This window comes from Ammospiza nelsoni, chromosome 11 (genome assembly GCF_027579445.1).
Source record: "Ammospiza nelsoni isolate bAmmNel1 chromosome 11, bAmmNel1.pri, whole genome shotgun sequence".
NCBI classification, from domain to species: Eukaryota; Metazoa; Chordata; class Aves; order Passeriformes; family Passerellidae; genus Ammospiza; species Ammospiza nelsoni.
Genome location: NC_080643.1, coordinates 16,484,976 through 16,503,274, shown reverse-complemented (window position 1 = coordinate 16,503,274; position 18,299 = coordinate 16,484,976). Strand labels below are relative to the sequence as shown.

At 41.2% G+C, this 18,299-nt stretch overlaps 1 protein-coding gene across 3 annotated transcripts in view; it reads right to left on the bottom strand.

Moving 5' to 3' along the window:
* DOCK3 (dedicator of cytokinesis 3) overlaps positions 1-18,299 on the bottom strand; it is a 185,547-nt gene that overhangs the window by 37,049 nt on the left and 130,199 nt on the right. For all 3 annotated transcript variants that reach the window (XM_059479976.1, XM_059479977.1, XM_059479978.1), the window contains 10 exons: positions 14,248-14,440; positions 13,117-13,244; positions 12,016-12,162; positions 9,909-10,007; positions 7,740-7,834; positions 6,160-6,235; positions 5,183-5,283; positions 4,845-4,903; positions 3,303-3,451; positions 977-1,062 (listed from right to left, as the gene is read on the bottom strand). In XM_059479976.1, coding sequence (XP_059335959.1) covers positions 977-1,062; positions 3,303-3,451; positions 4,845-4,903; positions 5,183-5,283; positions 6,160-6,235; positions 7,740-7,834; positions 9,909-10,007; positions 12,016-12,162; positions 13,117-13,244; positions 14,248-14,440 — 1,133 coding nt within the window. The remainder of the gene's footprint in view (positions 1-976; positions 1,063-3,302; positions 3,452-4,844; positions 4,904-5,182; positions 5,284-6,159; positions 6,236-7,739; positions 7,835-9,908; positions 10,008-12,015; positions 12,163-13,116; positions 13,245-14,247; positions 14,441-18,299) is intronic.

The following is an 18,299-nucleotide window of genomic DNA, read 5'->3' as shown; positions in this document are numbered from 1 at the left end:
ACACTATTCCTCTTGCCATGTGAATAAAAAAAAGAATAGATATTTCCTTTCCTTTATCCCCGAAATAGACTTACTTTATCTGTACACATAAGATCCAACACTTCCCAAGACTGAATATACACAAATCCAAACTGAATACATTTCCATATTTCCTGAGGATAAGCACATGGAATGGGTAGGCTTATCTAGCTTGAAATGAATGAGTTTACAATTGCAAATTCAGAAACAGAATTATTGATTCCAGCAAAACAAAGGTTTATGCCTCAGACAGCCAGTGTGCTATTGGGGGCCATGTAAAATTGGAATATATGGCTAAAATTCTGCTAATGATCTCTCTGGCTCACTAGAGTACTAAAAAACTTGGGTTAACTGCTCTGGACTGTCAAGAGTTTGAAATAATTCCTTCTGAAATAAAATAGGAACACTCAAAATTAAATTTGGAGACAGATCAGTAATCAAAGGTAAAGTGTGAAGTCAGACATGAAATCTTCAACTTTATCCTTCTGAGTGTGAATTGTTGATGTCAAAGGAAGTGTCACAAAGGACTCTGGAGGAAGCAACTGGCAACAGTTGAACCAACCATAACATGGCCTTCAAAAACAGGAGGAAAGAAAGGAAAATGCTGAGGAAAATCTCCTTTGTTTTAAGACTCTGTAGATAGTACAGTGTCTCTCTAAACACTCCTGAGACCAGAATCTCATTCACTGCTATGGAAAGAGAAGGGCCCTGGCTCCTCCAGCAAATGAATTTTTGATAGGAGGATGATAACCTGTGCAGCCTTTTATTAGCTGTCGCAGGGAGAAGACAAAGAAGAATTTAGGTGTCTGTATTACTTGCAGCACTACCTCACTGAGCCATTCCATGGCAGCCAGGCAGCCCCTGCCTGCCCTCCCCAAAGATCTGTGCCTGCCCAGGCCAGTGCCTGACTCTTGCAGTGGCCCTGCACAACACGAGAGCATGAACTGGCAGAGCTTACAGCAGGCTGAAGAGTTCCCTGTAGTTCTCATCACCTTTTCCTTCAGACACCAGGCTGTCCAGCTTATCGATCAGCTCGGCCTCCACCTGCAGGGAGACACCAAATCCATCACTCAGACACTCTTCAGTGACCCAGCACACCAGGTAAACTGGATCCTGAGCTACAGCAGGATATCCAGCACCACTGCTCTGCTCTGCTGGTGGAATTGATTTGATATCTCCCAGGCATCATTATATTAGAAGATTATTTGTTCATTAAACCTCACTTTTTAAGCCTCTCTATGATTATGTGACACTTTTGCTTCTTCTTTCACTTATATGAAGGGCCACACCAACACCATCATTGTTTCTCATAGAAAGATTTTGAATACATATTAATTCCCACCCTAAATATCAAGTGTGATATCAGATATTCTCATAAAATTGATTCAAGTGCAGAAATTGATGTATGTAACATTGAACAAAAACAACTTCATGAAGTCAGAAATGTTGCAGAAGACAGTTTCACTACTAGTGAACACAGAGGCTCCTAAAGGCTGAAACTATTTGCAGAAATATGGCTTACTTTTATTTAAAGACAAGCACAGTTTGAGCTTCTCTACATTTTTCAGCTGCCAAATTGCAAAGGAAGATGGGAAGGAAAACCGAATCAGCCAGTGGCACACAAATGGACTTGGTGCTCTTGCTGCTGAAATCATTAAAGGGAGACCTGATTTCATCCCTGAATCAGACTGTATTGTTATCCAGCCTTGGTGAAAAAATAACCTTGTAAAAACATGAACTACTGAAGAAAATCAAAAAAGAGCTTGAAAATGAATTTTCAAGGTTTTAATATTTTCTGACAAACAACTGAATATTCAAAAGTCAAAGAGAAGCTCAGAATTAAAAAAAAGACTCTCCCTTTGTTTGCGATCTGCAGTGATTACAGAAAGCAGTAATGCTGTGTCCAGCTATCCAGCATTATACTGGAAAGCAAATAACTGCCTGGCTCCAGCAGATAATGTTAATGAGGTTTATTACCTCTTGGGGTATTTAACTATTTATCTAATCACTTCTACAGATGATTATTTCAGCTTTCACCTTAGAAGGTTACAATATATGCTTCATAAAGCAGTGTGAAAATTTGCTCCACAGGTAATTTAAGGAATATTATTGGAGCTGTAGTTTAAAATACATTAGTGAGTATAAAAATTAAATGAAGATTACAAACAGTTCATCTTGATACAGAAAATATAAATAGGCCCAGAAACTCAAAGGTGACTGTAGATGCTTCATACTGTAAATTCCAGAGAAAGACTGTTCTATTGTTGTCCTAAAACATGTGGAAAGAGGACTATGATCAAAATGCTATTGCAATAATAAAAATAGTAAATCATAACAATTATAGCAATCATGGGAGCTGCAGAGGAAGAAAAACAAGCTCCTGAAAATACTTTTCCACACAGCCTTTAATAGATCAGGTTATGGGAAAGGTCTGCTGTTCTCCTGGAATGATAGATTAGATCTGGCATTTTAATGACTGTGCAAATAACTAATCACATGAATTATGATAATTTAATGGTGATTTACTCCTTCAGAGCACTTCTCTGCAGATACTGGCCCCCAGTATTGCCCCAGCACAATGACAATGAAACACTGTCATCCAAGGATCTAGACCAAGCCCATCCTTCATTAGCAATGCTCTGCACTTCAGGGATCTGGTTTGCAGTGGAAAATCTAAGCAATTCTCTGACCATGACTGGGAAACAATGATGAAGATTTCTCTCCCTGATTTGCAATCAGAGCTCACAGCAGGTAGAAACTGCAGAGCTCTTGTTGGACTTAACCCTTCCCAGAGAGCTGCTGCAATTTCTGAAAATAAAAACAGCTACAAAGTCTGTTTCAAGGCATGGAATAATGATTTAAGTATACCATACCATTTCCTAGCTGCAAACTGATGACAGAGAAGCAGAGAGCACTGTTTTCACAAAGACTGGCTAAATCTTTACATCCCCATTTTTGGTTCTCAGTCTGACCCATTTAATGGCTGACTGATAATCTAAGTGAAACCACTGGGAGCAGTGATAACCCAGCACTTACAAAATTGTTTTCCTCATCTGTGATGTCCTGAACACATCCCTGCTCTTCCCCACGTTCATGGGAAATGCAGTTTGCACTGGTTAAACAATCCTGGGGGCCTTGTGAGTTAGGTTTTGAATTTTCTATTTTATATAGATTTACATGACATATTCACAGTCAGAAACAGATAAAAAAATACAAACTCCTTGCTTCCAGCTGGACACTGCACACAGAGAGCAAGGAAAGCAAAGCTTGGGCAGTGCCCTCACCTGTTTGAAGTTGCCATTCTTCCTCTGCTCCCAGTCCATCATGTCATGGAAGATGGGGATCATGATATTCCGGACTTCTGGTTGTGGAACAAGGGTAACACCCAGAAAGGGGCCAATCATTCCCGGAATAAAGTGAATCTTGTGCTCACCTGTACAACACAAAGCAATGGTAATTGAATAAAGGCCTTTGCTATCTGTCCCTGAGTAAACAGGGAATCCTTGCAATAATGACATTTGCACAGTAGTAAGCATGATCATTACAAAAGCAAATATTCTTTTCCTGAAAAGGAATGAAAAATCAGTATTTGCTTTACACCATTTCTCGCAAAGTCTCCAAGAGCATTTTTAATTTCACTGTGAAAGCCTTCAGCAAAAAATGTCAGTGCATTTTACTTTGCCAAGTAATTCAAACTGTCAAAAGTAACCCAACTAAAACATACTAACTGGGGGAAAAGAGGCCAGGGTACTTCCAATTCATGAAGATTTTGAAAGGGCTGATGAGAATAGTGGTACTTAATAGAGCATTTTTAGATTTCAAAGAACTACAGAGCTCTTGGTCCCCACTGCTGTCTGGATTTCCCAACTGCCCTTGGCTGGGACCAGTGGATCTCCTCCAGGAGAGACCTGAGGCACTTTGCTGACAGCCTCTCCTGAGCCATGCACTGTGCAGAGAGAAACTCAACAAAGCCTGATCTGGAACAGCATCCAGTGATAAATGTCTGCATCTACACATCCAAAACTGGCTTGTCTCTTCTCAGCTGAGTTTGTCCAGTTTGTTTTTCTGGGTATTGGATCTCTGCTACCTTGGAGGACCTTCTATTTTCCACACAGATCCTTTGAACTGTAACCAGTTCTGGCTGTATCATTTTAGGTGTACAAGACAAATCAGGTTTATTCAGTTTTCTTGCTTCCATAGCCTTCCTGACTGCTGTCTGAACCTTGTCCAGCTTGCCTTGGGTTTGTATTTTTTTGTGTTTTGTTGTTTCTTTTAGCTGTAGAAAGCAGTACTGGGCAAACGAATCTAGAATCAAGTGCACTGAGGGAAAGCACAGTGACAGTAATATGGTCCCTCTTCTCTTACTCCAGATTCTTGTATATTTTCTCAAAGATTACAAAATCTCCTTTACTCGTAGCATCTTACAGGTAGCTCCTCTTCAGCTGATTATCACCATGGTACATCTGTTGTCTTTGATTTTCTGAATAGCAACTCCTACCTACATTCCTACACATAAAATGTTTGTGTTTGGCTAGGTGAATATTTTGCAGCCACATTATTAAGTTATCCAGTCTGACTTGTGTCACTCTCTTGCTCTCTTAGTGATTCACCCCTTTCATATCCTTTTATTTGTGATCTCTATTAGCAAGCATTTTGTTATTTTCCTCTAGAATACAGTGCAGAGAGAGTTTTGGTGGGAGAAGTGCTTCTCTTCAGAGAAACAAAGGATTCTGTGATGCCACAAAAAATTAAAAAAAATTAAAAATCTGAAAGAAACGGGATTTTCCTTTGGCTTTGGTTGTCAGGTAAGAGAGGGAGAGGCTTACCCAGGTTCTGCCACATGCTGAAGAGCTCATAGGCCATCATCACTCTCATATCACCATACCTGAGAGAGAACAGAGACACAGCTGCCCAGGGAACCAAAACTTGCAAGGGAATGATGTGAAAAAATAACCAAATGGTTAAAAAAATTCAATTCACATTTATGTCAAAGTAAGAATATCAAGCAACTTGACTGATTGATCATTGATTGCTGTATTGGGAGATCTGGTTATTCATTTCCCAGGCATTTCCACATCCCAGGTATCATAATAAATCACAGAGACCTATGGTAGGAAAAGAAGGCTGGTTTTTGAGCTGGGAACCCAACAAAACAGATTCTTACTTATCCAGAATCTTCTTCCTCTTAGGTGGTGTGGCATTTTCTAGTTGGAGACTTGGCTGGTTTATAAACAAAACTGCCAGGCTGAAATAAGAGTTCCACACCTGTGACAAGCAAAGGAATTTTATAACATTACACTCCAAGAGTAAATTTTAAAGAAGTAGAGAAAGACAGAGTCCTTTTCCTAATCAAGGGGTAACTTCATCAATGTGTCTCTTACTATGGAGATACAAATTGACTCTTAAAGGCACAAATGGATTATTTAAACCTTGGTAGGAACTGACATTAAAACCCCCACAAAAGCAATGCCACTGGCTTTTCCTCTTTGCACCAAACCTCCAGAATGAATAAATTTGGTGACGTAGCAAACTTTTAAATTGTTCTTCTGTAGGTTGAACAGATTTTATCTGTCAAGAATCCCCAGAGATCAAATTATATCATGAACAGGACCCAAATAATTTGGTCTGTTTTCTCAAAGAGCTGAGGTTTTTGCCAGCTTGGTGTGTGCACTTGTGCCTAGGTGCATGTGTGGCAGCTCTTCCTTACTAACTCTGAACTTGCTGCCCATCTCCAACGACATCAGACACAGGGACAACACTCCCTAGGACTGTGTTCCTCCAGGTTTTGTGCCATCAGCCAGAGAGACCTCTGGGGGAATGCCCCAGCTTCAGGAAAAGCATTGCCTGAGTTTACATTGCATTATCCATCAGACAGATGCTCCATTGGCCCCATGCTTATGGAATTACTAGTTTCCTTTATGAGGGAGTCAATTTTCCTGATTTGATCTCATACTGTATCTGTTCTATTTCCATCAATTCCACAGCAGATTCCATTCCTGTCCTTTATCAGTTAGGTCATCTTCCTTACAGACACTCTAATAAATGCTGCAAATATCATCAGCTAATGCAGAGGGCAGCTCCTGTTCCTTTGTTACTGCTGGTTTGAAAAGATGTCGGAACATTTTCTGAATCAATTCTTACTTTAAAATCGAAGTCCGTTTCTGTGAAATTCTTATGCAGGGCAGAAGACAAGTATTGAACTGTTGTAACTATGATACTGCAGCCAAAAACAAAGAAAAGAAAACAAAAGAGAACATTTGAATCTGGAATACAGCATATTACAGTGGTTAGTGGTGTTGGTTTTACTACAGGTACAGAGAAGTGCATTATTTGTGTAATCTCTGTAATATTTACACACAAGTAACTGTTCTTTGCTTTAATGAATTTGTGCTACTTAATACAAGATTTTGAACTTTTACTACTATTTTAACTTTTAGAATTTACACATGAACATTTAAAATCCTGTCTATTTTGCATGCCTGGGCCATATGACCACCAGGGAAATGGAATAATACCCTCCTTTTCCTCCTGTTGAAAGCAGAAAGGTTTTTTTCCCCAGAGGAGAGTAACTCAAAAAGTTTGAGCTGTTCTTGTTCTTGTCTATGCAACAGTCCCTTTAACTCACTCAACTCAAGATACTTGTGAGTATTTTGCTAAGTTTTGATTCTGTGTTATTTTCTGTTGGTGGCTACATACACCTTAGTGAAAGGCAATGAAGGCACATGATAGATTCAGGAATTAATAAATGGCATATAGACAGGGCAACAATAGTATAAAAAGAAGAGCACATCTCTGATTCACATGCAAGCAATACTCCAGCAGCACTGCTAAATGGAACTGTCAGTCTAAAGCTTTGTGGCAAAATGATGCCCAAGGGAACAGGAAACCTGCAGTATCTGAGGGAGCCAGTGTTTCAGGAGGATTTCTTTTTTCTTACAGAACTTCATTGAATCTTTACGCTTGAATTCCTGAAATCCACTTCTTTCACTTCTCATTAGCAGGGTGGAATTGCAGAGCATTCAGCTCAGCTGAGCAGGCAGCCTTTAGGAGCATTTCCATGGTGTTTCCTCAGAGTGGGAATGCTCCAGCTGTCCTTCAGTCAGTGGGAACTCCACAGCTAGGTTAGCAAAGGGAACTAGCGGATCATTCCAGCCACCCTGTGTTCAACACTGCTGCTGATCCAAAGGGAACAGTACTTCACCCAGCAGAAGCAAGAAACTGAGATAAAATGGAGCATTAAATGGCAGATGACAACTGAATTGAGCAGGAACTCTGTGTAATGCTTTGGTGTCATGGCTGGGGTTTGCTCCCCCTTCCCAAAATACCCGAGAGCCTCTCCCTGCTCAGCTACAGACGGATGTTCATGGGAAAAAACAAGTTCAAGGCAGGGATTCCCTGACAAGGGAGGGAGAGGCTCATAAACAGCCCTTGCTGTGGGGAGCTGGGCTCACCCTGTGTGCTGGAGCTGCTGGGTCACTCAGCCCCTCACCCTCAGGGCAGCTCCTTCAGCTCTGCTTTTAACTCTGGGCTCTGAGAACACTGCTGCAGTTTAAGAAACCCACGAGCACACAGGTTTGGTCCAGAGTGTTACAACAACAGAATGAGCACGAGCACTCCAGAATTCCTGTCCTGATCCTCACATCTCAGTCTGAGGAAAACCACTGCCCCCAGGCTTCAACTGCCACAGAACTGCAACATTTTATTCCTGCTCCTCTACTTACTTGCTGGTGAGCAACCTCATGACCATCCAGTCTCGAGGAAAGACACTCATCTTCATCAGGTTCCGAAACACACAGAAAATCTTCAGGAGGAACTCCTGTCACACGGGGAAAATATGTAACAATCAGCAGCAGTTGCAGGTGAATCTATTTCCTTGATTGTAAGAAAGACAAGCTAAGTGTGCTCTACTTGAGCTTTGTGTTGCAAGGCCTTTCACCTGGAAACATGAAAGCAACATACCTTGGAATATGGCTCTATTCCTTTTGTTTGAGTCTAATATACAACTTCCAGCTTCTTTAAAATCTTCACTTCTACAGGGAGATGAAAATCTTCCCAATGTGCATAATTGTATCTGACTTACATTATCACCCAGAGTTCCAGTGTCAATTTGCAGCTATTTTCAAATATACTGGACTCATAATCCCTTTTTAATGCATTCATTTAATTAATTTATCTGTCCAAATTTCTTTGGACTTGCGTCACAATTTGAGAACTAACCACACCCCCAAGCCCAATAAAACTCCTACACAGGCTTTCTAAAATAGTAACAGAAAACCCCATTTCTGGCAACACTCAGCAGCAAAGTGCTCTTAGACACATTCAGCTGGATGTTTGCTTTCAAAAAAAAAATCCCCAACCCTGAATACATTTCTGGTTTTTTGACTACCTGCACCTCCATGTCTGTACAGAACAACAGGGAAGATCAAATGTGACTATTTGTTGGCCTTGCAACCTATGATTTTGTTGTTTTGTTTTCCTTTCAGACCAAATCAAAATAGTAGAGGAATTGGCAGAGCAGGGATTCTTCAAAACCATGGTACCATTATGCCTTAATGGAGGGTGTCTGAATAATATCTTGGTGTAACTGAGCTCAGAGTAAAGCATTAGAAGCTCCTTGACTTTTGGCCTCATTTTGCCTGAAGTGTAACAGTGGTAAGTGAATAAAATGCCTTTCCATGTCAGAACAAGTATTGAAAATATTACAACAGCCATATTTGATGGGAAAGTAGAGTAATATATAAAATCTTCAGCCTTTGTGGTACTCTTGGAACATATACTCAGATTATCAGAGATACAACAGTTCTTTTGGGCATAACAATAAAGTTTAGTTCAATGACCTTCCACAAGTCTGACATAAGAACTATAGTTTAGATGGCTTTTAAAATATCTATTAAAATTTATTATGAATTAATTTACCAAATAACTTTCCTGTGAGCAATTTCAAAGTTATCAGAAAGGCAGCAATCTTACATAACTATCAACCTGAGATACACTGAACCCTGCAACCTAAAGATAAGAATTTTATCATTCCAAATTCATCTCCCTAATTTATTCAGCTTCTCTGTACGCACACAAAACATTTAAAAGCTGAAAGTCTATCCAGAAAGGACTTCTCACTGCTTCTCCATTTTATTTGTTAAGGTAACAGAACATTGTTCTTATTGTGCATATTTGAGTGCCATGCTAAACAAAAGAATTTTATATAAAAGCTTGTCCTTATTTATAGGATTAGTCTGCCTTTTAAACAGGCTGTTGCTGGAGATACTCCTCTTCCCCACAGAAGCTGAGTTAAGAAGTTCTGCTGGTATGAGATGAGAGATGTGTCACTTCAAAATGTCAGAGGTCTGTGGCCCTCACCCACCCCTGTTGTTCATGGAGAGCCATAATTTAAGCTGATGCTCTCAAAGAAGCATGTAGCAAGTGGAGTGGTAAGGTTACAGCTTTCCCCAAAAATATTTCATCTGCTAGAGACATTTGTAACCCCCAAAAGGCTTGAAATTCTCTTCTGGCATAAAATCAATACCCTTTGCAAGAAAGCTCCAGTGCATACTGAACATGTAGCAAAATGCCATACAACAACTGACTTGACATTCACAGGATTAAAAAGCCCTGTTCCTCTGCCTGTGTTTTATATGTAACAATTACAATATCCTTTATGTCCAACATCATCTATCCTGGGACTTTATTTGCTGTTATAAAGATAATTCAGTGCCCTGTGGTCTTAAATGTGTTTTTGCAACACTACACCAATGATTGTAGAAGTGAAAGGGAGGTCCCTGAACAGAGTGCCAGTGGACCGGAATGATCAACAGGCAAGTGATGCTGAAGGGATTCCCCTGTGCTCTTCCATTCTCAGGGAATCACCCTACAAACATCACATCCTTTTGTACCTTCAGCTCATCCTTGCTTTGGAAGTTGTCCAGTAAGTGCTGGAAGTGAGTGTCTGACATCTGACGAAGCAAAGATAAAAGGCAGGAGACATATTCTCCCTGTTGACCAAATGAGAAACTCTTTCATTCAGACAATCTGAAATTCCACAGATACAAAGCTTAACCAGGGGGAAGGTATAAAGGGAGGGGTCTGAAATGGCCCCAATGCCTGTGAGGGGACAGCTGACATGCAGAGAGATTGAAAGTACTGCAGGCTAACAGTTCCTGAGTTACTGTTAATACAGGGATACACCTCCAGGAGGCTCCTCCACAGATGCCAGTTTTAAAGATCTTTTAATCAAAGTCGTAGTCTAAACAGAAGTAATTTAAAATTATTAATACAGACATTAACAAACCCCCTTCCAAGCATGCAGGTTTTGACAATACCTTTTTCAGGTACTTAATACACAGTGTGTGTCAGAGGTGTGACTGCAGCTCATGCCAATAGACCAGCAGTTATTTGAACTAAGTGACTCTGACCAGTAAAGCAGTGACAGCTTGGGATCAGGCTGGGCTACAGAAGGTGTCTGGAAGCTTGTAAATGTATGGCTTATTAGTGTTCACCAAGTTCTGTGCTGTCAAAGCTCCAGTACTGACAGATCTGCAGCCAGATTTCCTGAGCACAGTCTGGGTAAGCCTACATGAGCAACAATAACATTTCTGTAATTTTGCAAAGCAGATGCACCCTAACCAGTTACCACAGCATCCCAAAGTGTTTTCCAAAGAAGAGCTCCCCCATTTTACAAATCTGAAAGCAAAGCACAGAGAAGTTAAGCAATCTGTCCAAGAGAACAAGCAAAGTGGTGCCAAAACCATCAGGACTGGGTCTGTTGACTGCCAGTCCCTTGCACAACACTATTTTTTTCTGCAACAGAGAAACTAATTTGGAAAATGCACAAATCTAAGCCATATCTAATAAGAGTCCATATATCACTGTGCTGTGAAATGTAAATTGAGGAGCAAATACAAGGGACTGTGCCTTCCATTTTATTGTTACTCTTAAATGGCTCAAACATCTACCCAGAAGCTTTGACATAGGTTGTTGCAAGAAACTTTCCAGGGCTGAACTTCACAAGGAAGCTGTGCTCTTCTGTGTGGGCTGGCATGTGGGAAACAGCAGGAAGTCAAATTGCAGCAGTAAAAGGCAATTGAGATATTACTGGACATTTGCAAGCCAGTCCTTTTTCTTCTGTATCAAAGCACATCTTGTTAACTGAGCTAACAAGGAAAGATCCAACCTCCTCTCTTGTGTGAGAAGTCCACCTTTAGTGCACATCTGCCCCCAGCAGCACGGCTGAGGTTTCAGCCATTTGCTAAAGAAACAAGTCTAAAAAAAGGATGTTCTGAACAGCAGCGTAACATCCTACATTGTGCAAAAGCTGCATTAGAGACTCCAACAAACAAAAATAGGCTAAAATAGGCTAGAATAGAAAGGGGCAGAAATCCAGGAAAGAAAAAGGCTGAACAGCAAAATTCTATTATTTTTCTTCTCTTCCACCACATGTGAAAGAAAAATTTCTTCCCTGTGGCTAAAGCTGGCAGCCTGGGTAAAGTGGTGGCTTCTCCCACCAAGCTCAACAGCTCACTTAGCATCTCTTAATTTCTTTTGAAAAAGTATGTTGTGTTTCATTTACATGGAATAATCAGTGACCCTGGACAGGAGCTCTCCAGGGTGTTAAATAAAGGGATTTAACCAGAGAGCACAGTCATATCCTCAGTTTTGGGGATCACAACCTGATACTCATTATAGCCCTTGGTGAAACCACCTTAGGGGTGAAGCCCCAGGCAGCTCCCTAGTACCTCAAGTCTTAAGCAATAACTCTCAATCACAGCTGCAAAGACAAACAAGAAAATAATCTGGAAATTCACTAAAGCTTCCTGAGCTCCACTGCCTCCTGCAGCCCTCACTGGTGCAGGGAGGAAGGAATGGGTTTGTGGCTTATTAAGGGAAAGAGACAAAGCCCTGGGCATTCATGCAGCAGAGATGAGGATGAGGTGCCAGTGGTGGTGAGGGACTGAACCAGAGGTTAGAGAAGCAGGAAATAGAAACTGATTGTTAGTTACTAACAGTGATTTCTGCTGTGCACTGCGGGCAGCGCTGCCCTCTTACCGCCTCCTGAGACTGCGATTTACTCATGATTGTGAGCAGAGTTTGTAACAGCACGTCCAGGAGGCTCTCCACCATCATCTCAACCTCCTCCACGACATCTCCCTCCTACAGCAAGTGGTGAGCAAACACACAGTTAGAAACTGGAGAGATGGAACTGGTAAAGACAGCTCTGCTGAGTGAGCCATACCAGGCTCACTGGGACAGAGAGCTCTAGAACAGGCTCACAGAAGTACAACCAAATTCCTCATTGGTCCCAGATCCTGTTGTTCTGTCAGAGTGTGTGTGTGTTACCTGGACAGTCTCTGATGGAAAGATTCAGGGTCACAGCCATAAAGGTTAGTCTATAATCAAAGGTCTAGAACACAACAGGAGCAGATTATGTTCAGGAACCTTTACTCCACGGCAGTATTATTTTAGCTTATTTCCATGATGCCTTTCATCTCATTCCTTTCACACAGAACCTTGACTTGTAATTGGAAATACACATTGGTGTGAATTATATTTAGCACCACGAGCTTCCTACTTTAGTCAGGTGGGGAAGCTTCACCACCCCCTCTTTGTGAGCATTGCTTCACATGATCCAGTTACCATTTGAGATCAGAGTATTATGACCGTCAAAGCTGGGTGTTGAAACTCAGCAGCAATTTCCAGAACTAAGTGGGAATTCATTGATTGGATAATTTTAGAGTATTCTTTTAATGTGCACCACAAAGTGCTAGTTACTGTCTCTTGCAGAACTATGAGTGCTTGAGCTGTGTAGAACTTTTAATCTCCACTGACATCCAAGTTCTGGGCTTGCGTGAAGAAAATTAAACAGTGTCAAAGCTGGTGAGGGTGTATGTGATTCCCCCCTCCCAACAGCAGGCACACTGTGTAATCAGGATGCTATGAGTCACACACAGAGCCAGACCCTCATTTCAGATGCTCTCCTGCTGACAGCACAATCTTGTTTTTAAATGGTTCTTTGAAAAACCTGTATTAACCTATAAAAATGTCTCACTCTTCATTTTACTAAATCAGAGGTGCAAATAAAAAATTAAAATCACGTAGCAGATTTACCAAAGAACTGGTCTTGATTATGGAGAAGATACTACTGAGGATCCCAGAGCAGATAAGCAGCTCCTTCTGCTGTCGTAGGTGAAGGTGAATGTGGTGAAGGACCACAGGCAGCAGGATGCGCCGGGACTCTGGATGAAGGAAAATCGTTATAAATGTAAGGAAAGAAAATATTTACAATTACAATGGATGGTTTTGACAAAATTCTGTGGTGTTATTCTCACCTTGTACTGAGCACAATAATTTAAGTGCACTAACTTGAGGTCCTCACTACAGGAAAGAGAAACCCAGTGGAGCTTTCTATCTTCCACTTTTACCTTCATAATTTCTTTCATTCAGACCTTCATGTATGAAATACACTCACAATCTTCAGCCATTTTCCACTGAGTTCTTAAAGATTTTTTAAAATTCTGCTTTAAAGTATAGGTAAGCAGTAATATATTTAAGTAAAATTTTAAGAACTAAAGAGTTACTAAAGTGTTGAAATACTAAAGTTACAACAGAAAGATTAAAGATACTTTAAAGGAATGTGGTGGGTTTCTCACAAGACTATCCTCCCTGCTTCTCAGGCACAAGCTGGCTGGAAAGGAGATTTTCTTCCTATCCATGGAAGAAAATAAAAAAAATTATTAAAACTGCCTAAGACAGTTTCCTTCCTTCCATGGACAGGAAGAAAACCTCCTTTCCAGCCAACTTATGTCAACAACATGAAATGTAAAGTGAGATTTGGCAGTTTTAATAATTAACTAATTTTTAATGTATATTAATCAACCTTTAGTAACTACAATTTATCTATGATGGATTGATAAACATTTCCTAGCACAGTGAAACTTGTAAAGTATTTGTACTGAACAGAGTTAACAGAATTACTGAATATTCTGAGTTGGGACAAACAAGGATCGTGGAATCCAACTCTGAAGTGAAAGCCCTTGGGAGAAGAGAGATCAAGCCCACAGCGTTGGTTTGATGCTCCAACCAACTGAGCAAATGAATGCATTTATCAATGACACTGCCAAGAGAAATAGTGACCAACATCATTGGCATTCAGAAGGGAATTACTCCCAACAGAGGCACTGCCAAAGCCCCCAAGGTGCTGCTCCCCTGAGCGAGCAGCAGCCCCTGAGCCCAGCTCACCTGAGAAGGAGAAGAGGCGGCTGTCGACCGTGCGGGCGATGGACTGGAGCTTGACCACGTCCATGGACTGGCCGATGTGCACCGTGCTGGGCATGCTGCCCAGCGTGCCCCGCACGAACTCCGCCACCTCCTGCACCGTGAACATCTGCAGCAGCTCGTCAAAGATGGCAGGGAACGAGTTCAGCAGGGCAGCCTGCGGGGACAGGAGCAGCTCAGCACCTGCAGCTCCCCACCTGCATCAGTGCAGAGAGGTGGGAACAACAGGAACACTCAACTAGGGTCTGCACAAAGCTACTACGGACTGTGCTAGGGCTGGTGGTCATGGCTGGTGGTACCTGGAGCTCAGAGTGAACAAGTCACATGTAGCATAGAAAAATCAAGTGCTGCTGCAACAGTGAATCTTAAGAAAAGTAGAGCACATAGATACAGCTTCAAAAAGCTGTATTTTAGGAGACAGCTTATAAAATAGAAGAAAAATTGAGATACCAGACAAGATAGTCCATTTTTGTTGATTTCCTTTTTTCAGTTGCTTCTGATTAGAGAGTTCTATACCAATTGTTTGTACCAAGCAACTACCTGAGACAGTTAAAACTCTTCAGAAAATATTCTGAAGTGAAGAACCTGCTGACAGACCCTTAACCAGCTCTGCCATGTGACATTTCAGGATCTCTGCAGCAGGGGTGGGGTGTGAGTCCATGTGAAAGAGGCATCACATCATGCGAGTGTTCATGTGATTCTTGCAGTAACAGATATTTCCACTAAGCTGGAGCTATCCTTGAAAGTGCTTCTTGAAGTGCAGAAATAGTTTAACACAACAGCAACAAAAATCCCTTCATGTCATTTCCTATTCTCCAATTAATTTTTTCACAGGAGTAGAAAATTCCATGCATCACCCTGTGCTCAAGTTCTGCACACTTGGTGTCCTATCAAACAACTGCCACCAGCTCTAATGTTTTAAAATTCTTCCATTCCTCCACATCCTACCCAAGCTTCACACCTGCTTCCTCATTGTAACTATTTTCATTCCTAGCTGGTTGTTTTCTTGAGCCAGCCTCACCTCCACTCTTCCCTTCCTGCCATCCCCACTTCCCTTCCCTGAAGCTCTCCACACAAACCCCTCAGTGTTTTCCTGCAGCAGCTCAGATGTATCAGACTTCACTGCAGATCTCTGTTCAGCTTTGTCCTTCCAGAGTCTCAGCACTGTCAGTATCTCCTTTTCCTCAGAGATTTTTTTGTTTTCTCATTGCATAAACATTTCTTTATCTCTTCCATACTGACATGACTCTCCTAATCCATATAATCCCAGCTTCCTTCTTTGCCAAGTCTTTTTTCCTTCAACAGTGAAATCTATTTAATAGTATTTGAGCAAAATCAAGTTATTTTTACAACTAACATGGTAGAGCTCATTAAATTATTCTGAATATAAATTTACTTCTTCTAAATATAAAATTCTTTCTTCCACTTGTTCTCTCTCAAAATCTTGTTTTGTTACAATCAATTCAGATTACGCAAACCCCCACAAGGCCTCCTGGGTGTTGTCACCTATTTGTTCCTGCATACCTACAATGTACTAACAAAATAAATAAGAATAAATTGTTTCACTAGCTCCTGGTACTCTTGGAAGGCAGTAACAGCCACAAATCCAGTCACTGTCTTTATCTTTGGGATAATACAAGTGAAATTACAATATTGGCTCAACAAATCCTTACAGGAGATTTCCTAAACTTTCTGTTACTTTTAAAGCAGAAGGATTTCTGTATAAACCCTAGCAATCCAAGGGTAGGCATGGGATCTCTTCAGGAAGATTTGGAGGTGTCCTGAGGCGACCTTGAAGGGTCCCATTATTGCTCAACACCCTAAAATATGCTGGAACATTACTCATGTCAAACCAATTGCCTAGGAGGAAGGAAATCAGTTTTACTCTCATTGCTGGAAAAAACTGAGATCTCTCAGTTATCTTGGAGAAGAGGGCAAGTGTGAGGGAAATTGTTTGCCAGGGCCTTGAGCATTTCTGTGGGTATTTAACTATTGTCCAGATTTCCAGAACTAAAAACCAAATAAGAAACAACTGCTTGGCTCCCCTGAACAATTTGATTTATATAATCTTGTTTACACCCTCAGTATTGTCTTTTTGGTGTGCAGATGATATAAACTGGTCCATGAATTAACTGAAATATTCCACATTTTAAAGTTCTAATGTACTGGCCACTTAAACATCACACTCTAGTCGATATGCAGGAAAAGAGTGTTTGGGGTAGGGAAAGGAGATTAACTGGGAACATCCACAATGAAACACTTGAGCAGTCCTGGGGATCATTACTTACAGAATTAAATGTCGGCCTGGCTGTGCCCCCACCTTTTTGTGGGGCACCTGTCCCGGCTCCGCTCGCCTGCCCTCCAGGCTGGGGGGCCTACGGGGCAAGGGGGTCAGGGGGCAACACAGTGGCAAGGGGGAAACAAAAAGTAAACTTTTCAAAGATTCAACAAGGACAGGCTTTGCAAATTATAAAAGTCCAAAGTAAGAAATACCATACTGAGAGAAAGGTGGAAAAAAATTAAGAAGAGAAAGAAAAAAACAGAAAATTCCCCATCCTCAAAGTGACTCTCCCTCTCTATTTGGGACCAACACAACTGGAAAACATTCAGCAGATACTGTTTCCATTCACCATCACCAATTTTGTCTGCAAAATTCTGTGCACTGATTGCTCTTGTTCCTGGCTCATCTTATTATACCCACTAATGGGTGATTAAATAAAACATTAGAGCAGCTGTTCTCAAATCTTTCAGAGCAGCTCCTTAAGAAGGGGATCACTCCACTGGCAGCTTCCTGAACCAGCAGAGTCACTGCTTGGCTGCAGCGTTCACAGCAGCTGCTTCTTTTGCAAAATACAGCAGGTGTTCCAAACACCTGTAATTCTGCATTAGTGATTACAAACCACCTTCACATTAACCAGGGAGCTCTGGGTGCTCCATCCTGACATTCTCTGAGCAGAGGCATCAAACAGGATGTTTGACATTTAAAATTTAGATTCAGCAGTATGTAATGCAGTACTTTAAAACTGAGCCCAAAACTAAGCAGCATCCTTACTTGGAGTATTGTCTTCAGCCCGCATGGAATCTTCATGAAGTCCCCTGGGCCATATTTAATGATGCATTAAATATGAGTATGGGCATCACAACATGTTTGTGGTCAGGCTGCACATGATTCTGACTGTAATTTTAACACATGCTGGAATTGTTTACCTGAGTGCAAACACATCAGTTGAACTTCTCACTGTGATGCTGCTGTGACCATAAATATTGATTTGAAGTACTATAGTGAAGGATTTAGAAATTCTTGAGGCCAACTGTTGCATACAAGTAGAGATATTATAAAAGAAAGGCCTTATAAAATCAGGCCTTGCTCTGCTAAATTAGCACCTGGCCTGTTATTTCTTCTAAGTGCAGTTAGCTAACTTCCCATGTGAAAAATCATAAGAATGAAAGCAGTTAACAACAAGCTATTCTGGTAATAAAACAATTTGCACCTGTTCTAAACAAGAATTCTGTCCCATAAGAATCAGTGAAGAAAATATGGAAACTAACCAAATATACAGAGATTTGACAGATGTACACCATAGCCATTTACCCACCAATAAACTGAGTGTCAGTGTATTGCTGACCAGTTAGGTTTAACACAGTGCCTTATGGTATTTCCTATAAATATGAAGTATGTGAATAAAGGATGGGCTTTTCCTGCATGGAGAAACTGAGTCCCATCTGCTTTGTTGCAACAGCCAACCATAAGATATAGGAATGAGGGAGACTTGAAAACAGAGTTTACTTTTGTGAACAGCAGAAATTGCATGCTCATGTGGAAGTCACTTCCTCCTAAAGTGCCCCCAGTCCAGCTCACCTGTGCAGAGTTACTGCCTAATGCCATTAATGGGTGTCTTGTTTTCCAGCATCAGCAGCTTGTTAGGAGGGAAAACTGACCTGCATTTCACCCCCGTGTGTGCCCACACCTCCCACCCCTGCAGGAACAGCTGCCTTGTGGTCTGCCAGTGGGAGTG